Source organism: Dromiciops gliroides, chromosome 6 (genome assembly GCF_019393635.1).
Source record: "Dromiciops gliroides isolate mDroGli1 chromosome 6, mDroGli1.pri, whole genome shotgun sequence".
NCBI classification, from domain to species: Eukaryota; Metazoa; Chordata; class Mammalia; order Microbiotheria; family Microbiotheriidae; genus Dromiciops; species Dromiciops gliroides.
The window spans coordinates 107255070-107274438 of record NC_057866.1 but is presented as its reverse complement, the minus strand read 5'-3'; the positions used below and the strand labels follow the sequence as shown (position 1 = coordinate 107274438).

The 19369-nt window shown below is 46.0% G+C and overlaps 1 protein-coding gene across 8 annotated transcripts in view; it reads right to left on the bottom strand.

Moving 5' to 3' along the window:
* PLEKHA7 (pleckstrin homology domain containing A7) overlaps nt 1–19369 on the bottom strand; it is a 264352-nt gene that overhangs the window by 66609 nt on the left and 178374 nt on the right. For all 8 annotated transcript variants that reach the window (XM_043972486.1, XM_043972494.1, XM_043972485.1 and 5 more), the window contains 5 exons: nt 17003–17117; nt 15627–15728; nt 14977–15049; nt 12476–12576; nt 5671–5846 (listed from right to left, as the gene is read on the bottom strand). In XM_043972486.1, the coding sequence (XP_043828421.1) occupies nt 5671–5846; nt 12476–12576; nt 14977–15049; nt 15627–15728; nt 17003–17117 (567 nt within the window). The remainder of the gene's footprint in view (nt 1–5670; nt 5847–12475; nt 12577–14976; nt 15050–15626; nt 15729–17002; nt 17118–19369) is intronic.

The window sequence follows — 19369 nt, the reverse complement described above, 5'->3', positions numbered from 1 at the left end:
GTTTTCTCGTTGGGAATTCCCTATGCAATTCAACTGACAGTTTTATCTCCTCCACTAGCCTGTAAGCACCCTGAGGTCAAGATCTTTGCTTTCTTTTATAGGATGGATCATGGGGCCTCACATGGCAAAAAGAGAGCCACCATTAAGCTTTGTGGGAAAAAGAGCTGGGCCTTGTCCTCCCAACTAGATTCTCAGCTCACCGAGGACAGGCCACCTTAAAACCTGCATCTGGAGGTGCAAGACCACCTTAAGAAGCCATTGAGTCAGGGGCAGCTAGGTGGCACAGTGGATAAAGCACCAGCCCTGGATTCTGGTGGACCTGAGTTCAAATCCGGCCTCAGACACTTGACACTAGCTGTGTGACCCTGGACAAGTCACTCAACCCCCATTGCCTCCCACCCCCAAAAGGAAGCCATTGAGTCTAGCCCCCTCATTTTACAAAAGAGGAAACTAAGTCCCAGAGGGGCTTGCCCAAGTTCATACAGCTAAGTTAGCAAACTGTGGAGTTGGATTTAGAACCCGTGTCTTTTGACTCCATATTTAGTAGGATGCCTCTTTACCCCAGAGTGCTAAGCACGGCACTAAGCAGCTTGTTCCCAACACTCACTGGTGGACTGGGGAGCATTCGATGCTGCGTGAGGCCAGGCAGATTTCCTTGTGGATGGCAAACTCCCATTATCTGCCTGCCGTGTTTGGCTGTGGGAGTTCTGGGTAAATACACCCCTTCCACCTTATTGAGCTACCTCATACATCAGAGATAGATAATGAAATCCCAAACGATAAACCAAAGGCCCCAGACTCCACTGAGTCCCATTTAGTCCCCGTCTGATGAGTCCTTCCCTTAAGCACCTCAAACTCTCCCGGGGCCTTGGGGTTTCTGTTCCTCCCGTCAATCAGAGCTGGGACCTTGAGAGGCACAGCTGCATCTGTGCCAAACCTAGAACCGGCTCTTTAAAAATAAATTCCACATCCCGGCTTGTTTACTTGTCACCTAGCTCTTTTGTCAAAACTGAGCAGCAGAAGGGGTCAGACAAAAATAAATATGACTCCTGTTATTTGAGCTTTCCAGGCATCTGGGGGCCAGAGAAACACAAACTGGATGCACTGGGATGTGGAGCCAGGGTCCTGCTCAGAGGAGCGAGGTTTTTCCTTTGGCTGCATGAGGCTGCTGACATTTATGCTCATCATTATTCATTTCTGTAGTAACCCAGCCACTCTGGTGGGGGTAGGGGTGGGGTGGGGGCCTATACTCCAGCATTTGTAAACTTCACTTGGCTTCTGGCTTGTAAACTGATCACAGATTTAAAATTTGAAGGGGTCTTGGAGGACATGAAATCCAACCTTCTCATTTTACTGATGAGGAAACTGAGGTCCCAAGAGGCTGTGATATGAAAAAGGTGACACAGCTTAAAAGTGTCTGAGGAAGAATTCGAACCCTTTACTAAACAGTAAATTCCATAAGGCTAGGGACTACATCTAATTTATATTCATAGTTCTACCCTCTCCTTTCCTTCCCCTACCCCCTACCCCAAAGCCCTGTCAAGCATAAGGTCCTAAAACACAGTAGGTGCTTTATTAATGTAGTGAAGACAATCCCAATGACTTCCCAAATGGCCCATTTTACTTTAGGATAGCAACCATTTTTAGGAAGTTTTCCCTTAAATTAAATTGAAATTAGCCTCTTTGAAACACCTACACATTACTACTCCATCATCATCCTCATCCTCTTCCTCTTCCTCTTCCGCGTCATCACCGGCACCATCATCATCTCTAGCCTTTATATAACTATATAAATGTGCTCAGCACAGTGCCTGGCTCATTAAAAAAAACTTTCCTTCTGTCTTTGTTTCTTTCCTCATACAGTGCTTTCAGATTTGCAGAAGCCCTTCATGTGTCATCCCATTTGATCCTCACAGCCACCATGGAAGGCAGGTGCTATTATGTTATTAGTTCCATTCTACAGATGAAGGAAATGAGCCTGAAAGTACTTAAGTGCCTTGCCCAGCATCACGAGGCTGGTAAGTGTTAGAGGCAAGACTGGAACTCAGGCCTCCCTGACCCCCGATGCAGTGCTTTATCCACTGCACCACCTAGCTGGGGCCAAGAGAAAAATGACTCTGATCATAGTTTCTCTTCCATCTGAAGACCCTCCAAATGCTTGAAGACAAGGATCATCTTTCCACAAGTTGTCTTTTCCAGGCTAAACAACTTAGTGCCTTAAAACAATGATCCTCATTCACTGTCTTCCCAACATCTTGGTTGTTGTCTTTTGCAATAACTCCAGCTGGCCACTATCCTTCCTAAAATATGGCAACCAGAACAGAAAACAATACTCCAGAGGCCATCCAACCATGGAAGAAGATGTCAGGCCTGTTATCATGTTCCTCCTCCTATTAATGTAGTCTCAAATGACATATTTCATTGGCCATCATGTCACACTGATGAATCACTTGCAGTCTACAAAATGCCACAGTCCTTTTACAAATAAAATCATTTCTAGGCATATCTACATCATTTCTATATTTGTGTAGCTGATTTTTTAAAAGGCCAACTGTTAAATTAACATTGATCCCTATTAAATTTCATCGCATTAGAGCTAAGAGGGATCATTAGTGGAGAGAGCTTGCCACAGAGCCAGCGAGACTGAGTAAGGACATGCTGGCTGTGTGGTTCTGAGCCAATCCCTTAACCTATGTATGCCTCAGTTTCCTCAACTGTAAAACAGAGATAATAATAGCACCTACCTCACAGTGCTGTTGTGAGGGTCAAATTAGACAATATTTGTAAAGCACTTAGCATAGTGCTGATACATGATCAGTGCTACAGAAATGCTGGTTTCCTTCCCTTCCCCACCTTCCCTTCCTGCACCCTCAGATCCAAAGGAGTCTATCTAATTCATCTTCCACATGATAGTCCTTCAATCCTCAAAGAAAGACCATTCCACCATCGTGACAAATCTTCAAGATCATACAATGGGACAATCCAAAGTAGGAACCAGGGCAATTTAAGTGGAGCGAAGGGATCACTGTGGGAACCATGTTCACCATGTTCAAGCACTTGAAGGGTTGTCAAATGGAAACCCCCCCAATATATTTAGGGAGGGAGTCTTCAAGTATTTGAGGGATAGTTGTGATACCAGTCATAGATGATTAAGAGATAGAAAGCACTTGAGAAGTCATTTAGGAAGGGAAGGAACAAGCATTTATTAACTGCCTATGATGTGCCAGGCACTCTGCTGGGTTTTTCCAGTCATTTTTCAGTTGTGTCTGACTCTTCAGGACCCCATTTTGGGGTTTTCTTGATAAAGATACTGGAGTGATTTGCCATTTTCTTCTCCAGCTTGTTTTACAGATGAGGAAATTGAGGCAAACACTACTGAGTGACCTGTAAGCTGGTTAGTGTCTGAGGCTGAATTTGAACTCACCTGCCTTTGCTGTGCTAAGTACTTTACAGATATCATTTGATCATTGCGTTTAATTCAACTCTTATTTTATAGTAGAACAAACTAAAACCCCAAGTCACATGGAAGAGAGATTAAATTTGCTGTCCTTGGCCCCAGGGAGTAGAAGAACTAGGAGTAATGGATAGAGACTGCAGAGAGACGGATTTAGGTCTGATATAAGGAACCTAGAGATGGTCAAATGGGGGATTGGCTGCCTCAGGTGGGCCAGGGTTTCCTTAGCCTGGAGTTCTTTACTCAAAGGCTGAATGCTTGTCTGCAATATTATAGAAGGGATTCTTGTCCAGCCCTGGGTTGGACCAGATAGCCCACAAGAAACATTCCGGAGTCTGTGATCTCCATCTCTTAGCATTTCTCCTACACTGAGGGACCCCATTCTATTATATGGCGGTATCAAGTTCAGTGGGGTAAGAGTAGCTCTTGCTAGAAGGAAGGAGTGGGCCATGGGCAGGGATGACACTCAGAGAAGTGATGAAGTTGTCCAGGCTGTCTCGGCTCCCTGTTCTGCATCACTTCTGCTTGTCTCTCAACCCTCTCGCCTTAGCACCTTCACATTGCCCTGACCCTTCTCATCAGAGGGAAAACTGATCTCAGGTCAAAAGATACAAAAGGAAGAGCACTGAACCTGAAGATAGGAAATTTGGATTTCAATTCAACAAAACAATATTTATTAGCTCCCAATAGGGAGAAGACAATTCACTTATAGCTGGTACTGATACACATAAAGCACTCCAAGGCTGGCAAGGTGCCTAATGTACGTTGTCTCATTTGGGCCTCACAACCACCCTGTGAAGGAGCAGCTATTATTCTCATCCCCATCTTACAGTTGACTTCATTCCACTAATGACCACTCTTTGGGACTGGCCACTCATTCAGAATCTCCCTGTTTTACAATCCAGCCTATGTTTCATTTGGTCCACAAGGGCTGCCCAGGGAGGAAGCAGGACCTGTGTTATAGAAAGTGACTCAACTAACAGATCTACACACCTGCCTTCACAGAACCACAGGATCTGAGAGCTGGAAGGGACGTTTGGGGCCATCTTGTCCAGCCCATTCATCAAAAGAATCCCCACCATATGACATACTCAACAGGTGATGAGGGAACTGAATCGGAGAGTGATCTGCCCAGGGTCACAGCGCTAGGGAGTGTCTGAGGCAGGATGGGGTCGTGGCTCTTCCTGATGCCAAGTCTGCCTTTCTATCCGCTGGGCCAAGCAGTGCTCTAGAGCACCAAGGGATGAGTTCAAAGCCCAGCTCTCCTGTTACTCTCAAAGGAATGTTCATCTATAAAAGCCAACATTCATATAGCACTTGAAAGTTTGTAAAGTGCTTTACAAACATGATCTCATTTTATTCTCACAACAACCCTAGCAGGTGTTGTTATTATTATTATTCCCATTTTACAGATTAAGACATGGAGGCAAAACTAGGAGCTAAGCTAGGAGATAAGAGATCTGGCTCTGGCTACCTCACAGGGTTCTTGTGAAAGCCATAGGTCATGTCAGCTGTGAGTTTCTGGAGAGCAGGGGCTGGGGGGTTTTTGTTTGTTTTTTTGTTTGGGGTTTTTTGCCTTTCTTTGTAACCCCAGCACTTAGCCCAGTGCTGGCACTTAGTAAACTGGTAAGAAATGTTAATTGACTGATAGCAAGTGTGCTTTGTAAACTGATCTTTTCTGACAGTCACATTAAGATTTAAGGAACTTGATGCATTAATGTCTGGGGCAGTGGGAGGTGGGAGGTGGAGGGAGAAGGGAAGGGAATAAGCATTTATAGAGTGCCTACCATGTGCCAGGCACTTGTACCAATATTATCTCATTTGATCCTCACACCAACCATCGGAAGTAAGTGTTGTTATTCTCCTCATTTTACATTTGAGGAAACTGAGGCCATCAGAGATTAAGTGACTTGCCCAGGGTCACAGAGCTAGTGAGTACTTGAGGTCACATTTGAACTCACATCTTCCTGATTCCAAGCCTGGCACACTATCTGCTGTGCCACCAACTGTCTGCTGGGAGTATTTTTAGTTATAAAAAGGAGCCAAGGGAAAGAAAGAGCAAGTCTGAACATGAATGAATGAATGATGGGATTTCAGGCACCTGTTTCAGGAAAGGGGACTATCTGGGTGCCCTTAAAGGCATCCCATAGAGGCAGAGCCTTATTCTGCCTACACATAAAGCTCGACACAAGAGGGGTTTCCTCTGGAGCACTGACCGCTTCAGTGATGCTCGAGACTGTAGTAGGGCAGCCTGGTTCATGGCTCTGATCCAGCCGTTCATATCTTCTTGAGTGTCAGCACTGAAATAGTAAGTTCTCATCCCCGAGTGCTCCGCCGGAAAGTCAATGCCAGAGCTGTTGTAGATGTGGGCCCGCATGCCATTGTGGACAGCCTGCAAATGCAGGGAATTGAGACACATGTTAGAGGGATGAAGGCACAGGGAAACGCACACGCTGTAGGGATGGATGAAGGAAGAGAAGAGAAGAGAAAGAAGAGAAGAGAAGAGAAGAGAAGAGAAGAGAAGAGAAGAGAAGAGAAGAGAAGAGAAGAGAAGAGAAGAGAAGAGAAGAGAAGAGAAGAGAAGAGAAGAGAAGAGAAGAGAAGAGAAGAGAAGAGAAGAGAAGAGAAGAGAAGAGAAGAGAAGAGAAGAGAAGAGAAAAAGGGAAATGAAGAGAGGAAGGGAGGTAAAGAGAAGAAGGCAAGAAGGTGAGAGAGGGAGGAAAAAAGGAAAGAAGGAAAGGAAAGGAAAGGAAAGAAGGAATGAAGACAAACCATCATTTATGCCATGTGCTCCTCTGCCCTGGAGAGTCTAACTCCAGGCCTGCCCATCCCCACGGGTTCAGGAATACATCAGCCCCAGAGACTACTGTATTTCTTTGTTGTTGTTGTTGTTTTGTTTTGTTTTGTTTTTGTGAGGCAATTGGGGTTAAGTGATTTGCCCAGGGTCACACAGCTAGTAAAGTGTCATGGGTCTGAGGCTGGATTTGAACTCAGGTCCTCCTGAATCCAGGGCCGTGCTTCATCCACTGCGCCACCTAGCTGCCTCGAGACTACTGTATTTCTATACCCCCCAAATACCAAAAACTCCTTACAGCATATAAAACAGTGACAGACATTTGTTTTCCTCTAAGAATCTCACAGACTTTTATGTCTGTTTTCTATTTACTCTTCCCAGACAATTCGAGCAGGGTCCTGCAGATGAAGTTTACATGAGAACCAGATTTTTTTCCACACTCTCCTCTTAGAAAGCAAACACGCTTGGGAATTGTGGAGTATGGGCTCCGCTGAAGCACATGTCCTCCTGTTTGGCTATCATTGGAATGAGGTCCAGAAATCTTCTGCAATAACAGGTGGCTTGAGGCTGACATCAGAGCAGATGTCTAGCATTTACAAAGTGCTTTAAGGTTTGCAATGCATTTTATAAATATTACCTCTAATAATAATAATAGCTAACATTTATATAATGCTTACTATGTACTAGACACTATGCTAAGCACTTATACAATTATTAGCTCATTTGATCCTCACAACAACCCTACAAGGTAGGTGCTATTATTATCCCCATTTACAAATGAGGAAACTGAAGCAGAAATGTTAAGTGATTTGCCCAAAGTCACACAGCTAGTATCTGAGGACAGATTTGAACTCAGATCTTCCTAACTCCAGCATTCTATCCATTGTGTCACCGTTAACAATGTCTAGTTGTTCAAGCTTGGAATTTGGCATTTCTTAAGATCCGCCCTCCCAGGGGCAGCTAGGTGGCACAGTGGATAAAGCACCAGCCTTGGATTCAGAAGGACCTGAGTTCAAATCCGGCCTCAGACACTTGACACTTACTAGCTGTGTGACCCTGGGCAAGTCACTTAACCCTCATTGCCCTAAAAAAAAAAAAGAAAAGAAAAAAAGAAAGAAAGAAAGAAAGATCTACCCTCCCCACTCCCAAACGTCTCCTTCCAAGGAAGGGCTGCTAGCTTTGGACAACAAGTATTGTCCAATGAACCAATAGGCATTTAAGCACCCCCTCCAATACAGGCACTGTTTGGTACTGGAGATAGAGACAGAAACAAAACAAGCCCAAAGATAACATGGGTGATCTACTTCAAGTTACCCTGGGTTCTCAATTAGCAGCTGATGTTTCCTGAAGAAACAGAGACTTTAAGTGGCCAATAAAGTGATGGGTTGAGGGCACCGCTCGGGCACTCTGTCGTTAGCCAGTCCCTGGCCAAAGGGGTCAGTGGGTGCTGAAGCCAACCACCAGTGAGCCACTGTGCCCCAAGAACCCCAGAGCATCCTTCAGTGTGCAGAACGTCTTGTGTGGGCTGCCCCCTCCAGCTTGGCCAAGGTGCTATCTCAGCGGGGACGGCAATACCAGTTGATGTAACCTCATGTATTAACAAAAGGATGGCAGCCCTACACTCTCAAGGGCTGGGATGGTGAACAGACAATGAAGCTCTCTTAGATTCTGCTGCCCTGACCCTCCCAGGGGCCTAAAGGAGCCGAGGTACCAAGTATCGCCTTATTCTTAACAATAACAAGGAGAGATTTGGGAGGCGCAGCAATAAGATACATGACTAAGGCAGATTTCCGGGAGGGGTATCATTGACTGGTCCACAATAAAAATAATAAACAATTCACATTTCTTTTGATAGCTCCTGAAGGTTTACAAACCTTTCCCTGACAAGAGCTCCATGAAATAAAGAGGCCAAGCCTTATCTTCCCAGATGAGGACAGATTAGAAATGACTCACCTAATGTCAGGCGCCCAGTAAAGGGCAGAGCTGCTCATAATCATGGGGTGTCAGAGCCAGAGGGAACCTTGGAAAGCCTCAAGATCAGGGCTTCTCAGCCTGTCCTAGGTCATGGACCCCTTTAGTTGCCTGGCAAAGCCTGTGGAATAATGTTTGCTGACCACATTAATAACAGAAGAAAAGGCTCAATTGCAGTGGGAAGTTAGTGAAAACAACGGTGTGACTTTTTTCATCCAATTTGTGAAATTTATCCACAAATCCTCAGAGGTCCTGGGGACCCCACCTTAAGAATCCCTGATCCAGATTAATGTCATCATTTTATAGATATGAGCACTTGAACTCCAGGATATTACAAGGGACGTAGGTATTCAATGGATAGAGCACTAGGTTTGGAGTCAGGAAGACCCAAGTTCAAATGTGACCTCAGACACTAGTTGGTGGGATCCTGGGCAAGTCACTTAACCTCTGGTTGCCTCAGTTTCCTCAACTGTAAAATGAAGATTATTACAGCACCTACTTCCCAGGGCTGTTGGAAGGATCAAATGAGTTAATATTTTTAAAGTACTTAGAGTGCTCGGCACATAGTTGGGGCTAAATAGATGCTTGTTCTCTCCCTCCCTCCCTCCCTTCCTTCTTCCCTTTCTTCCCCCCTCCCTCTCTCCCTCCCTTCTTTCTTCCCTCACTCCCTCCTCTCTCCCTCCCTCCCTTCCTCCTTCCTTCCTTCCTTCTCTCCTTCCTCCTTCCCTTCCTTCCTTCCTTCTCTCCTTCCTCCATCCCTTCCATTCCACTATGCCATGAATACAAAGCACATTAGCGGCTGCATCAGCTCTTTTGGAACAGGAAGTACATTCCCTAATCCTATAGCCAGACACCCACACAGGGTTTGCTAGACTCCACCAAGATCTCAGTCACACCCTCTCCACCCCCAGAATGTGTGTTTTGCAACAGAAACAGAATAACCTATTTCTGAAGGTTTACTACAGGATATTTTATGGCCAGTTTTATCTTGTTCCCTGTACCTGAAACGGTCATCCTTCCCCTGTTCTGCCTGTTAGATTTCTAGTCCTCATTTAAAGTCCCAGTTCAAAAGTCACCTCTTCCACGAAGCCTTCCCTGATTTGTAGCACTTCAGACATCACATGATTCTGTGTTTCGTACCTCTAATACACTGATCATGTAATATTACATAGACCAGTTATTTGCATTTATGTCTTCTACCCCTAGATCAATAGCAAGCCTCATGAGGGTAAGGGACCCCTTCTTTATTTCCATTTTATAGGTCTCCTCCCTAGTACCTAGCACAGGGTTCAAATTAAGTATGAAGGTTCTTAATAAAATATTTGCTGATAATTAATTAAGAGAGATGGGACTGATGTCATCAGACTGCAGAGAGCATAGCTTTAGCCTCAGAGGTGCCAGGATGTACTTCCTATACCTTAAAAACAAAGGGTTCTGTGAACACTCTTGGCTGAGTTTTTTCTAAGAAAACCTAAGGGAGGCAACAAGAGTGGGAAAGGACAGAAGAAGGAAATTTGATTATAGACGAGACTTTCCTAGAATACATTTTTCACACCTGATGAAGTGTAAGCATATAGTATATAGAGTCCTGGGAGGTTACTTTGGGATGTTCAGGGTGTCATAAAAGAGGTTGGTTGAACTGAATTGTTGAAATCTGTCATTAGATATTTGCTCTCAGAAGGAATGGGAGGAAGGCTTTCTGGAATAACAGGTCTCCATTCCACTAAGAGAATTGTCCCAAACAAATCTGATTCAAGTCAAAGAACAATTTATTGAGCCAATTGTGTGCCTGGCCTTGTGCTAGGTGTTAAAGATGCAAAGAAAAGACCATGCCCTGCCCTCATGGAGCTTTACCTCAGTGGTCTTGTAGAAAGAGCACCCCTGTGGAGGGACTAGATTAGATGCCCAATCAGCTCTAAATAAATGATTCTGTGTTAGGGGAGATGGGGCAGGGTGTACATGTACATATATAAAAGGTAATACCGGGTGGGAGAGAACATTAACAATCAGGACAGTCAGGGAAGGCTTCCCAGAAAAGGTGATGCTGTTGTGGAGCCTTAAAGGACAATAAGGATGCTGAGAGGCGGAGATGAGGAAGGATTCATTTCAGGCATGGGGGATGGCTTGTGGGAGTAGTATGCAGGTAGGATGTAGGAAGGAATGTAGCGCGTATGAAAGGAAGTCACATCAAATAAGACTGGAAATGTAGGTGGGTGCCAGCCTGTGAGAGCCTTAAATGCCACACTGAGGAGTTTGTATTTTTATCTTTGAGGCAGCAGAGAATTACTCAGGATCTTTGATCAGAGGAGTAGAATGATCAGACCTGTGTCCTAAGAGTATTTGTGCGGTTAGGGGGCTGATGGCTGGCAGGGGGTGGGTGGGTGGAGAAGAGACTGGCAGAGAGGACATCCAGGAGGTTGTTACAAGAGTCCCAGCAAGAGGCGATAAGGGTCTGCACTAGGGCAGTAGCTATGTGAGTACAGAGGGGGTGGATGCCAGAGAGAGTGGGGAGCCAGAACTGAGAAAACCCAGCAGCCACCCGGTTATGTAGGATGAGGAAGAATGAGTCTAAGAAGTCTGTAATGATGCAAACCTGGGAGACTAAGAGAAGGCTGGGGGGTGAGGGTGCAGGTGGTTAGCGTTAGGAGGAAAGACAATGAATTCAGAAAGTGGGGTCCCTCTAAGCCAGTGAGGAAGAAAAGACCAATAGGCAGCTGGGGATGCGGGACTGGAGTGAAGGAGAAAAATATGGAGCTTTTGCAATTATCTGTTAAGAGATGATATTCAAGTGCAGGTGAGCTGCTGTTAGTCAAGGGAGGATATATACAGAGAAAAGCGAGCTTAGAATAAAACTTCTGGGGATAGCCATGCTTAGGGGATAGGAGATGGATGACAGACCAGCAAAATAAATGGAAAAGGAATAGAGAAATAGGGAGGGGGAAGGGGAATGAGACGGGGAGGGACAAAAGAAGAGAGGGGGCAGGGGGAGAGGGAGCAAAGAGGAGAAGGGGGAGGGAGAAGCAGAAGATGGTGAGTCAGAGGCCCCAGGTTCCAAACCTAGTTCTGCTACTCACTTCTGCAAATAACAGGAATTTGGCCGAGTCTCTTCTCATCCCTAGACCTTGGATTCCTCTTTTATAAATGGAAAGGGTGAGTCTAAGTTCTTCTAATTCTAAATCCTAACACTGTTCCAATCAGTACCACTCTTTTCAAGCAGACATGGGAAAATGGAAAATGACCAAACATACATTCACAGGCTGGGAAAGATGGAGGTAGTGGAATCTCTCCTTCCAGAAGATGGGGTCGGACCACTCACAATAAAGTATGTGTGAATGGGAGGCGGAGAATTACAAAAAATTATTCCTCTGCTATATGAGGAGGAACAGTTAACCCCACCACACAATGAAGAATGAGACAGTCCCTAATCCGGGACCCTAACTCTAGCACCCCAGATAAGGAGTACTGCTAATGCCTAGCTCAACTCTAGCTCTATCCCACAGAGAAGAGGGAGTAGAAAGAAAAACAGCCTGGCCTTTCAATAAGAACAAATTGTGGGTTTTATCCCAATCCTAAAGCCAATTTATTTGTGAGGTCAGTCACTGTCCATTTTTAAAAGTCTTTTGTGGAGAGAAGATATAACTAACACCCATAGGACCCCAAGAAAAAAAAATGGTGGCTAATCAATACCTCATAGGCCTTCAAATAGCTATAGCTGGAAATGGAAATTTGTTCCATGCCCATACTTTCCACCCCATCCATTATTCAGACTGTACCACAAAAACAGGTGATGAGCACAGGATCTGCACCCCAAACCTCTCCTTCTGTGTCATATGTACCATGAATAGCCATTGGAGGGGGTTCCAAATAGAGATACTCTGGGCTCTTCATCTCCTTGGAGAAGCAATTTCAGCTGCCTCTAATGGTCCCAGAGTCCTCAGCCTTGACTCCCTAGGGCTGGCATCACCAGAAGCCATGAAACCCTTCCTCCCCAGAGTCCGTGGTTGTGAGCAATGAATAGAACCCTGAGATCTACCAAGCTTAGACCCAATGTTAGCTTTGTTGGGGGCTGCTGCTTATAAATAGCTGGACAGAGAAAAACTAGGGCCTAAGTTCTTCTGGAAATATCACTACAAGAATGGAGCTGTGAAAGCATTTTGCTTCAGACATTATTGTCTAACCCAACAAAGCCAAGTGGTTTTGATTTGGTTGAATTAACATTCTAAAATATAATCCAAAAGACAGCTCTCCATTTTTACCTTAAAGGAATACTTGCGGTTTATTCGGTCTTCTGGCCCAACAGGAGAGATCACATAGCTGGGCAGAGGGATGCTCCCTAGAACAGCTTCTTCTCGACTGTCTTTGAACAGAAGAAGAAAAAAATATCAGGATGACCCATGGGCTCTTGCCAAAAAGAGGAAGATATCATGAGTCAATAAGCATACATTAGGCACATATTGTATACAAGGTCTTGTTCCGGGTATTAGAACATAAAGAATCTGAGAAGCTCAAAGGGGATCTAGTACTAATTGTAACAGAGATAGAGTCTCATCTATAGCCTTTCTGGCCAGTGGTTATCAAGCCTTGCCTTGTCCCTCCTTGGAAACATACATTGTGCTTGTGTGGAGATAGGATACAGATGGGGGAAGGACAGGAAAAGGAGGTGGAGGTAACACCTAGGCTGATCCTCAAATAGAGGAACAAGTTTCAACAGGAGGAGATAAGAAGAGACAAGAGATAAGCATTCTCTCAGAGTGCAGAGCCAAACAATGGGTTACAAAATAAACCGATTAAACAATAATCATAATATCTCGAAAGAGGCAGCATGCCATCATGGATAGGGAGCCGACTTCAGGAAAAGGAAGACATGAGTTCAAATCCTGCTTCTGACATCTACTGGCTGTGTAACACTGGACAAGTCACTTAAGCTCAGAGTACTCTGAGAAATTCCCTAATCCTTGCTGGCCTGGTCCCTTCCTACCTCCTGAGTCTTCTTGTACTTACTCCCTTCCCTGCACTCTGGGACCCAGTGACACTCACCTCCTTGCTATCCCTCATAGAAGACAGTTTACCTCCTGACTCCCACCATCTTATCCTGCTGTCCCCCATGTCTGCTACACTCTCTCTCCTGGATTCTGTTAGTTCTCAGCTGAAGTCCTGCTTTCTGCATGAAGCCTTTCCCAGTCTCCCTTGATCTCAGGACCTTTCTTAGATCCAATTTATTCCGCCTATATCTGGTTTGTACTTAAGTGTTTGCATGTTTTTCCCCACCCCCACTTTATTATACTGTGAGCTCCTTGAGAGCAAGCACTGTCTTTCTATTTTTTGTATCCTCAAGACTTCAAACAGCACCTGGTACATAGTCAGTGCTTAATAAATGCTTACTGATTGACTGAAGTTGAGGAATAGTCAATTAGCACAGGGGAGGTAGTGTGGTACAATGCAGCATCCTTTCCCGTACGCCAGTGCTGCCTCTGAACAGCAGCACTTAATAAGTGGCATTAAGTGATGCTGGATAGAACCCTGCATTAGGCACTGAGGGAGATACATGGAAAGATAGTACACAAGGCAGGCCCTTACCCTCAGGGAGCTCCAATTCTAATAGGAAGATGAGACAAGTCAGACAGAACTATAGCACATAAGGTAGCCGGAGGAGTACAAAATCAAGCAGTCAGTGAGGTCAGAGGGAGGAAATCTGCTGCTGGCTGGGGGTGGGGATCACAGGGAGCCTCGTGAATGGACAGCATGGGAGTTGAGTTAAGCTTTAAAAGATGAGTAGGATCAAAAGGGCCTGGGTTTGTAGATGGGAAGGGACCCAAGAGATCATCTAGGAATTCACAGGAGAAGAGACAGAAGCAGATTTCTCTTAGATCATAAACTCCATGAAGGCAGGTGCTCTCCGTTCTCTGCCTAGCACAGCGCTCTAGATACATGCGCTCAATGCCTATTTAGGCACTGGATTCTATGCATTGCCCACACATTAACAAGTATGCGTCCGTGTCTTCTTTTAAATTTGGCTGGAAAGTTTCCACACCAGGTCTGTGCCCCCAGTGGGAGAATTGTGGGATGTGCAACAGTCTGTAAATGGATCAACCTGAATAGGACATAAATAAGTTAGGCACCTCCCCCAGGAGGGATTGCCCCTTTCCCTTCCCTTTGCTCTGTCTAAGCTCCAGACAAGCTAGACTTCTCACCAGCTCCTAGTTGCATCTTGCCTTCTCCCATACGATGCCTGTGCATTCGCTCTCCCTGTCCCCTGTGCCTGGAATGGACTCTCCCCCCTTATCCTTCCCATCTCCTCCATGAAGTCTTCCCTGGCTGCCTGACCCACCTAGTGAGGGCCATCTCTCCTGCCTTGCATCTCGTGGTGTTTTTAATCTGTACTTTCTCTCCTATCAGAGTCATTTATAAGCCTGTTCTCACCAGACTGCATTGGAAGCAGGACCTGGGTCATCCCTTTCTTTGTGCTCTCAGCACCTTTCACATAGTAGATGCTTTATAATAATTTCTGCAAAACCGAACTACTAGGACTACAAGAGTCAGGGATGGAGAGCGAACCCTTCCAGAGGAATGCAGGTTCAGAGACCTGCTGTCAGCTAAATGTGAGAACAAGATAAGAGCCACAAATGCAGAGCCCCCAGAGCAATCTAATTTTATCAGGCTTAGAGATATCCAGGTGAGTCAGCAGCTTTGGGCGCCTTGATGAAGACTGTGAAATTGACCAAAAGAAGGGGCTTCATACCAGTGAACCTGCGCTCACCTTTATAGTAGAACAAACAGTAATCGGCGAGCACAAACCATCTTCTCTTCCATAATCGCATCCCAGAGCTGTCCTACAAAGAAAAGCAAGCCAATTCAGAGGGACCTCTGTGCACAGTCCTCCCCACCCCCCCACCCCACCACTGCTGCACAACTGAATTGGGTAAATAATGAAGCCCCACTGTAGCCTTTGTAATAAATATAATAATAACTTTTCTATGGGACTAGAGGGTTTACAAAATGTCTTTCTCCCAACAACCCTGGCAGGGAAGGAGTATGATTAATATATCATGTCCATTTTATGGATGAAGAAACTGGGATTCAGATGGGTTGACTAACTTCCCTAAAGTAATGCTTCCCTTAATGGTCTGGATTAAATGCTAGATTATGTAGCAATGAGTTCCTGACCAAAAGCCAGCAGGGTTTTCCTGCAGAGGGTGGAGATCTGTGCTGATCAATTCCCTCATGGCCCCTTTGGTGACCAATGGCACGGACCTCTCTGAAGGCAGCTACTAGGGTCCTCAGGAAGAGCTTTCTGAATGGTGTGTGTGTTACATGATCATCTCATGACAGAAATACTGAGGTTTTTTTTACTTTTTCTGGGGGGAGATTCCCCTTCTCGGTGCCCCTTCTCATTGTCTGAAGCCTCACCTGTTTGTGCAGCCAGCCTCTCACCACCACAGGGACATTGGGGTTTCTTCTGATAGACTGGTCCCTTTTCCCAAAGCTGTGAATCTTGTTAGTCTTGATAACCTAGGGGAAAAGGAAAGATCCCCTCAAGATTTTAACTAGAGCATTAGGAAGGATTTAGGTTTGATTCAAAAAAGAACTTCCCAGTCCCAGGAGGTGTGTGTGTGTGTGTGTGTGTTTAAAAACAGCAGCATCAGGGACCACCATTAACTTGGAAGCATGGAAGCCAGGTCAGGGTAAAAACCCAGTCCTAGAAACGTATGGCCGTCACCTGAGAAGAACCTAAGAGGTAATGATCACCAAAGAAGAAGTGGGGCAGAGGGAAATCTGCTGGCATTTGTGATACAATGTCACTGCAAACAGCATTCACAAACAGACCAGAGTGATGGCCTAAGACAGATGAGCCTTCAGGGAATCTCACAGGATTTCTGGCCGGCCAGTGTGGGCCTTAGAGCTCATCTAGTCTAACCCTCTCATTGTACAGAATTGGAAATGAAAGCCTACAGAGGTTAGGTGGCTTGCCTTTGTCACATAGATAGTAATGAGCTAAGCCAGGATTTGATCACCAGTCTTTAGACTCCAGAGGGGCAGCCAGGTGGCACAGTAGATAGAGCGCTGGGCCTGGGGTCAGCAAGACTCCTCTTCCCGAATTCAAATCCAGCCTCAGACACTTACTAGCTGTGTGACCCTGAGCAAATCACTTAACCCTGTTTGCCTCAGTTTCCTCATTTGTCAAATGAGCTGGAACAGGAAATGGCAAACCACTCCAGTATCTTTGCCAAGAAAATCCCAAATGGGGTCACCAAGAGTTGGACATGACTGAAACAACCCAAAAACAAAAACCAACATTAGACTCCAGACCAAGTATTGTCAGACCACATTGGGATCAATGTGTCCTTTAGTAGCCTGAAGCAGATATAGAGCCTGCTTAATCCAGGGTCACTTACACAAGGAAGAGTGACCAGACCAGGAGTCAGGACATCAGTCTCTGCAACAAATCCTGTGTGTCCTTGGGAAAATTGCTTCCCTTCTCTGGGCTTATAACTCCTCTATAAAATGTGGGGACTTGGCTTCCTAAGGTCTCTTCCAGCTCTGAACGCCTATGATTCTGTGGGATTTAACCTCTGGGTGTCTCGAGGGCAATCAATGCAGCAAAAATTAAATAAGTAAATGAAATGGGATGATGGGTGGGAGGAGAGGTCTCTGAATAGTGTAAAGTACTGTGCCAATAGGAGGGGTCTTTCCAAAGTCCTCACCTGGACCCTGGCTTTCCATGGGACAGGCCTTGGTCAAGGTTACAGAGAAGAGAAGGGGCCATTGAACCACCTGGAACTCACCCTTGGTCCTGATTTCATATCCAGAGTGGATGTAGTTCCAACTGTGGATGTCTCACTGACCATGCTGGAGGGTCTCTGGTTCATAAACTCTTGCTTTGACATATGCGAATTTGACCTAAAGACAGAAGGGAAAGGAACACAGTTAAGCAAGAAAAAACCAGAGACTAAGGGCTTCTGTGTGAGAAAAGGGTCAGGGTCTGCAGGAGGCCTGGTACGGGCTCCATTTTACCAGCACTGGATTGGGAGTCAGAAGAAGCCTTATTTTGTCATTTCCCACCTTCGTGACTTTGGGTCACCCTTTAAACTCCCTGAGCCTCAGTTTCCTCATCTGTAAAAAGAGTGGCTAGGACTAGATGACCAGTAAGGTATCTCTTCAACCTCTAGAACTATGATCCTCTGGTCTCTGTGGACCTACTGTGTGCAGCATTGTTCCATCTGTTTCTGAAGCCCAATGCTCTATCTGTCCATCAGCCAGACACAGTCAGCAACGTTGGGCTCATAAACAATGAATGCATGCACTTCAGACCTAGGCTCTGGGGTTCTCAAGGACTTTGCAGACCACCTGCTCCAACTCCCATTTTACAGATAAGGAAACTGAGGCTCAGAGGTCTCACAAATTCTCAATGTAAAGAGGCAGGATGGGACTCTCTGCATTGGACAATAAGGAGGTAGAGGGGTGGAATCACTCTATCCTAATGATATCCCAATCAAACCCTCGAGGGAACCAAGGCACCTCTCACCCTCCCCTTCCCCTGCAGTATTTGCTCACGGGCGCACATCAACACATCAGGTTATCTACTCTGTAGTCAGTGCTTGGCACCCAGTAATCCACTCCTTACACATACACACACACACACACACACACACACACACACCTCCATCTGCCCAGGATCCCAGAAAAAACTGTTTATAATTAGTAACTAGAGATGATTCCTTGCTCCCTGCCCCTCTAAATACACACAGATACAGAAATGCTTACATAAACGCCCACGGGGCCCACATCCCAAAATAGACCACATAACAAAGAATTCTATTCTGAGAGCACTTGGTTCTCCCCAAAATAGAGCCTGCAAAATGCTTAACCCTTTTTCCGGCACCTGGGGAAGGAGGTGGGGTGCTAACCGAACATACCTCTGGACCAGGAGGGAAAGAAATGATTCTCCTACTTCCTATGACACAGCTTCACTCAAGGAAGCCCCCCTCCCCCCAGTCCCTTACGCCCCCTTCATGAAATCATCATAAGACACTGGCATTGAGGTCCTCCTTCACCTGCCTCTGAAACGCTCCCACCCTCAGTCCCCACCGTGACGGTTGCAAATCCAGCCAGCAAAATGCCTCCATGGAAACTTCGGTACTTGTTCTTGAAAAAGCAAAGAAGTTAGCCCAGGTCTCCTGCCCAACTCACCAATCTCCTGTCTCCCAGAGAGCAATCCTCCCTCTAAGCGGCAGAACTCAAGCTCCCAAAGATACTGGATTCTTGTTTACCGCTCACCCAGCGGGCGGGCAAGGGATGCTCAGTGCCAAACTGAGGCTCTCCACCTAGGGCCAGGTGGAAACCTGATCCCCAAGTCAGAGGGGGAGGCCGCCACACCCCTCCATGGCCTTGCTGCTTCACAGAGAAGAGAGGCACTTTGGCCCAGTCATAACCTGGAAAAACTGTCCAGGAGGAACCCAAGGGAAGAGTCCCTGGCTCCAGCTAGGGGATCTGCTGATTCTCAAAGCAACCCCTGGAATTAGGACAAGAGCTCCTGAGCCCCTCTGACAGGGCTGGGACAGCTCCCAGCTCTTCACAGAAGGAGTCCAGTCAGGCTATTTTCCGAACAATGACGCAAGTAGGTAGGAGACTTCTGGAGTGGCCAGGGGGCCAGTTACCACTGGCACTGGGTGGTAGGAGGCTTGCTTTCCACAAGAAGGGGAGAAAAAAAAACCCAAACCCAAAACGTCACTGCCTTCTTATCAGCTCAGGCACAAGCTCCCCAGATTCCCCACCCATTTTCTCTTTCCTAGCCAGGCTTTTGGTTACTTCTCTCCACTGAGAAAATGTCACTGAGCCCGAACCATTCAATTTGGGGACAGGCGGTGTTCAGCAGGAAAGCCAGCACAAATTCAGGGGGTGGGAAGGCATGTGGGAGGGCGCTGAGTCTGTCCCATCGCCTCTAGGCAGGGCTGCTTCAAAGATACTTTATGTGGGCTTCCTCCAACTCTCAAGAGCCCCAAAGTTGGGAGGAAAAGGGTGAGTATTTATTCTACAGACTTGGTTACCTCACCAACCTCAGTCCCCGTCTCCCATTTCCTCTCCCTACACTAGATTCTGGGAATGTTAGTTGGTCAGTGTGATCTATGAAAAACTGAAAATCTTCCATCAAC